This window comes from Schistocerca americana, chromosome 3 (genome assembly GCF_021461395.2).
Source record: "Schistocerca americana isolate TAMUIC-IGC-003095 chromosome 3, iqSchAmer2.1, whole genome shotgun sequence".
Taxonomy (NCBI): Eukaryota; Metazoa; Arthropoda; class Insecta; order Orthoptera; family Acrididae; genus Schistocerca; species Schistocerca americana.
The window spans coordinates 39355885-39361992 of NC_060121.1; the positions used below are offsets into that span (position 1 = coordinate 39355885).

The 6108-nt window shown below is 37.0% G+C and overlaps 1 protein-coding gene across 1 annotated transcript; it reads left to right on the forward strand.

Moving 5' to 3' along the window:
- The first annotated feature begins 1191 nt into the window (after window positions 1-1191).
- Window positions 1192-5369, forward strand: LOC124605336 (suppressor of cytokine signaling 6-like). Its single transcript, XM_047136942.1, has one exon. The coding sequence runs from the start codon at window positions 1265-1267 to the stop codon at window positions 2444-2446; it is 1182 nt and encodes a 393-aa protein (XP_046992898.1). The 5' UTR covers window positions 1192-1264; the 3' UTR covers window positions 2447-5369.
- Window positions 5370-6108: the final 739 nt, after the last annotated feature.

The window sequence follows — 6108 nt, forward strand, 5'->3', positions numbered from 1 at the left end:
ACTATCAGTTGAAAATTGACCTCGTTTTCTATTTCCAGAGATATTTCGTACACTTTCAACCACAATGGTTCCAAAGGCAGTGATATTATTTATTACTCGGGAATAACATTGCAGTCGGGTTCCAGTCTATTTTTTCTAATTTTTGTTCCCCAAATAATTTGATTTAGTTATCTTTGAAGTCAATATTCCTTCGTTAAAGCCTATTATCGGTTTGCAACAGGTCGATCAGCTTTTCTCAATAACCCTTGAATATTCACAGTTATACTTGTCTATGTACGACCTGATTTTTCAATTTGGGAAACACGGAGTAAGTCTCGTATAGATTCTGTTTTATTGACACAATTCATTTCTTAAATTAATGAGAGATGGCACTAGGGAATCAATGAAGGAGTTGATCCTAGTATGTATCGTTTCGGTATAATGACAGTCAGTCCGTACCACAGTCCTTTGCGTTCCTATCACCAAAGATATGATTTCCCATGAAACTGTCCTTTACCATTAATATCTGATAAATTTTAAATAAGTCTCTGGCTTTACAATGTCTAAGCTTCTTAATTCTCACGACACGATATTAATCGTAAGTTCGAGTTCTTTCAATGTCTGTTCAGCACAAATTATGTCTTTTCACGGGGACTATATCTCACGTCCCGTTTAATAGCAGAATCGCCTTGACAACGATCGGCAAAGATTTTAGCATGATAAGGTCCAACTATTTTCTGTCCCAATCTCAAAATAATCTGTTATCCACCACTCCAATGTCTAATCCAGTTATTAGAATGATATTTAATTAGGCGTATCTAACTTCCGACTACCACGGAAGACTGCGAACATGCACCATTGAAAACAAAAGACTCAAGAGAGCTAACAATGCTGTGCATTGGTTTATATATTATATTCAAAACAAAACGTAGCTCTGTTATGTCTTCCTTGAATTCCCTTTGCGTTTCTCTATATCAGATATCTAATATTTGTAAAATTTTAATTATTACTTCGAAATACAACTACCGTGTTTTGGCACTTGGGTCATTTCGTATTACAGAATTTAATTTAATATTCGTTTCTGAATACTCTACTGAGCGGTTACAGTTGCTCTACAGGCGGTCTCAAAATGCACACAACGATATTTCTGTCTCACACTTATGCCGTGCATCTCTGGACAGCAGGGGTCTTATGTCTCAGTTCATAGTGAATTATGGGTACTGTTGATGTAGACGAGGAATGTTGTCCTATATTTGGGAGGTAGTTAGCTGATCTCAGTGCAAAAATGAATTTAAGTCAGTTGAAAAACTCTTTAATTAGGCGAAGCGGCCGGCAAAATGTAAACAAAACTCCCGGGTGCTGTGAAGTGCAAGAAGAGGATAATGGCGAATCACAGATATCTGCTCTAAAATGTTCAAAGACTGACTCGTCTTTGATAAAGGAGAGTGCGCGATGTCAGTGCAAGAATAATACTTCAAACGATAAGCCGAGTATATTGAAAAGCTTTAAGAAAAAATTTCGCTTAAAGTCTAGTGTTGGAAGGACGGTGAAAAGTAAGCCTAAGCAAGCAGTTCGAGGCATAGATCCATCTACACTCTATGCTCGTAGTTTACACGATTCTTCAACTAGTGATGAGTGTGTGTCGGATAAAGTGGACCCTCTGCGTGTTGTAGGAGAATTGAATCATATACAAGTAGTGACGAATAATGGAATTCCACAGCAGTGCGAGTCGAGTGCCTCCCAGACGTCAACACAACAAGCTAGCCAGTGGGGAGGAAGTTCTGTTTGTCCCTTAGTCAAGAAACGTACATCACAAGAGAACGATGATTGTTCAGCCGACGGAGATGACCATTCTGGAGGGTCGGGAACTGACACTGGACAACAGCAACAGCTTATACTGAGATTGAAGAATGAGAATGGTACTCAGAGCGAAACTGAAACGGAGAGTGAGAGCTTGGCTAGCCCTCGTAGTCTAACAGGTGAGCTGTTCGAGCTGGCAAAGTACGGCTGGTACTGGGGCCCAATTACACGAGAAGAGGCAGAAGAAAAGCTATTGGATGCACCTGATGGTTCGTTCCTTGTTAGAGATTCGTCTGCAGATCGCTACTTGCTAAGTGTCAGTTTCCGAAGCGCAGGCAAGACGTTTCATGCCAGAATTGAGCACAGCCATGGAGTATTTAGTTTCTACGCAAATCCTGGACGTGAAGGGTTTCCAAGTATCTCTGAACTAATTGCACATTCTATGACTTATTCAGAATCAGCTGTTTTCTGTTATTCTCGCCCTCGTGCTCCAGGATACCCTGCATTTCCTGTTCGCTTGGTGAAGCCTGTATCTCGCTTCACGCAAGTACGATCTCTTCAGTACCTCTGCAGGTTCGTTATAAGACAGTACACCAGGGTTGACAATATACAGAAACTACCCCTGCCTAGGAGACTGTTAAGTTATGTGCAGGAAGGACATTATTGACACCTGCTGACTTTGTGTCATCTCTTTGGGGTTGAACTTTATTATGTGGTTGATAGCACACCTGTAATTTTTTTTGTGTTCCCATTTTTAATGACTGACTTTTGTACAGTTATTGTTGTATTGCATGTTTTATTTTCTTTTAATGTCGATGACTAAAGGCAAAAATCAGACTAAATTCCTGTGTATAAAACATTGCTGCAATTGAAAATTTTTAATGCCCTGCTGACTTTGCAGCTGCTGGTGCAGTGGTAATTTTTTTCAGAAAATAAGTTACACAAATTTTGTAGACAATAGAAAATAAATGGGTGAAGCTTTATTTCATTCCTTGCAACAGACCAGTGAAAGAGTTTTCGTACAATAATGAATTCACGAATTCAGTGTGTGAAAATTATGCAATGGATATTAAATTTGTATTTGTTAGTAGTTGCTGGAAGCTTGTGCTAGAGTTGGACTCCTTGCAGATCTACAGCCAACACAGCTTACGTTTGCCTGTTTAAATCCCATGTCATTGCGCTGCTTAAGTCACAGCAAATTAATTTTTCCTGTGATGAGTTTAATATTTTCCAAGTATTCTGCATTTTCACAGGTGCATTTTTTGTTTCTACAACATTTCAGTTTAAACTGGTCTGTAAATGTTGGTAACTATACATCTAGAGTCATAGGAAAATTGAAGCACATTTATGTTATGGTGATCAAACCATAAAAAATGTGTAAGTACTGGGTAATGTGTTTCCTTCCAAAGCACATTTTACTACACAGGATCTATCAGAATCGTGTGAAATATAGTGATTTCTGTATACAAAGATGTATTTTAAAATGGGGAATTCTGTTCCTATGTTTCTGACATACCGATATTGCAAGCAAGATATTTGTAAACGTCAGTCAGACACAGTTATATATGAATATTTGCAAATAATACCCATCCTTCTATCATGACTTTATTTATATCTGTTTTATCATTGGTTGCAGTAACATCTACACTCAAGGATGTTTGAGAGAGAAGTACGTGAGAATAATATGAGCCCGTTATATGATTTCATGCATTATCTGTAATGGGTTTGATGTTTTACACGTGTAACTTTCTTTCACAGTATAGGGTCCTTCGCATGGTACAGGAAATGATTTGGCAATTTCCCCTTTCCAGATTTTTGTATACATATCACTCATAATTCAGTTTATATTGAGTGACACTTTGGGCATCACTTACTTTAATACAGATGTAGGCCCTGCTGTCATGGAATTAGGTGTTTTTCACTGTTTCACTCTTCTCCTCCCCTCCCCCCAAAAAAAGGGAAGGATGGACGAATATTGGTTTGAATTTGCATTATGACGGTTAGGTTGTGTGTGTAATTTTAGAAGACCAGGACTGCCGGATAGTAACTGAAGATTAAAGATATTATTAGTCTAGAAGTTTGTGCAGTGACTGTGTAAAGGAAGGAATAGTGGAGGTTCAACAGATTCAAATTGTATTCATACTAAAGCTACAGTTATTTACCAGTTTTTGTGCACACCCAAGCATAGTTGGTGTTATGTATAAATTATGCCCCTAATTTTGTGGAATCTCCACCTTCCCCCCTCACGCCTCTACCCCTCCCCCCTTCTTACTCACACATACAAAATTTAAAATGCTACACTATTAATTAAAATCACAACCAAATTGTGACACATAGCTATTCCCAATTTGATACCGACTTGTAGATTCAATTAGTGAAATGCACATCAAAATGTTATACTTTATGTGATATGCTTAATAAATAATGTAATTTGTGATAAGAATTGTCCATGAAATTACATTTTAAGTAAGAAAATTGTGTAATTTTTTGATCTCACTTCTGTTACCAGAAAAGTTGAATAAGTGAAATATTTGTCAGCTGTCTTTATTATCTGTTTAAGAATTTAAACAGATATTTATGTTCTAATCAAGAGTGTTTTGAGAAATTTAGTATGTACCATCCTTCCCTATATATGCTACAGAACATTGGATTGTTGACAGCTGTGTAAGAATATGCATAACATTAATAGAGAGAAAGTTCGCAGATTTGTGAAAATAAAGGAAGAAACACAAATGCATCAAATTGCTTCTGTGTACTGGAACTGTGTTGCATTATTGTGTAATACCAGTTGTGCCTGTGCCCATATAAGACTTTTATTGTATGAACATATAGTGTAGAGCGTGGTTTGTTACACTATGACTGAAGTAGTCAGTTCTATCACGTATGCTGTTGAAGTATTTTTGATACTTTTATGTTTTCAGATTAAACATAAGAAATAAGAAAGCTTTGAGAAAAAACTTACAGTACCGTAAGTGAATGCAGACTATCAGAAATATTGGTTTCTTTTTCATCATTTGTGGTTAATATTGTTGACAAAAGAATGGTTTTTATGTGTGTATGTCTGTGGTCGTATAGAAAGATCCCATTACTTTGCTTGGTAATGGATAATTTGGTTTTCTAAGTATGCGGTCAGTGTGGGATTAGTTTGACCAAACTGGAAACTTCAAGCTGAGTGTGAGACCAGAAGTAAATGATAAATCTGACAGAACAGTTACAAACTAAATGGTAAACAACGAAGCTTTTATATTTTATTTACAAGTAGACAGAACAGCTTGGAACAAAACACAGTTCAGTGAACTGTGAAGACTTGTGTTAATGTCTTAGGAAACAATATTCAGTGAATATTCTGGACAGTTATGTAAGCTGTTGATGTGCCTTTCTATCTCTGGGAAAAATCCCTTACTGTAAGCTGAGTGCTAGCTAGTTGTATATGAATGTACAACTGCATTGATAGCTTTAATCTCAACTATCCCTCTGTTGTTTGTAGATGTGAGAAGAAAATTATTTATGATTAGTATCTATTCCCTTGTTGACACACCATGTCCTACAGTCTAACATACCTGTGATTTTCAGAAATAAAAGAAATTTCACTGGTGAATTTAATTGAAGAACTTGTTCTCATTCTTACTTGTTTTTATTTAGTACCACAAAACAAAAATTACCCTTTTGCTGCTGGTGCTTATGTATGGTTCTTTAATAGCAGTTGACATGTATAACACTGTTAAATGAATTCTTGCTTGCACATGGGACTGGAACTTTTGTTTGCTTGAGCAGCTCAAGAATGCCCAGGAAACATTGTTTTCTGTGCTGTTATCTCTGTGGATCCGTGGGAAACAGGTACCAGAGGAGGCATCATGCAGGGTATACACCATAATGAGCTCTCACGGACATCAATTATAACTTTACAAATTTTGTTTTAAAGGCTTTAAATGCAGAAGTCCTTCCAATGATTTTTATGTATAGTATCATGCATTTCAGGTGGTGATAAATGGAATGTTCATAACTCTGTACGCATTTTATGATGAGATCACAGTGTGACTAATATTGAGTTTGACGTACTTTTATCCATTCTATCTACCTCAATGAGAAATATATGAAGAAGTGACAGTGCTTACAAATTCAGAAGTTTTAAATGCTGAACAAGAATTTGTTTTTGATTATGGTCATCGGCACTGGGACTACGGTATATTCAGTCTTGTTGGCAGTTGCTGTTATCTCTGTGGATCCATGGGAAACAGGTACTGGAGGAGGCATCATGCAGGGTATACACCATAATGAGCTCTCACGGACATCAATTATAACTTGCTTGCACATGGGAATGGGATCCCC

What these genes read in the sequence shown, in the direction of transcription:
- LOC124605336 (XM_047136942.1), top strand. Translation starts at nt 1,265, where the DNA reads ATGAATTTAAGTCAGTTGAAAAACTCTTTAATTAGGCGAAGCGGCCGG.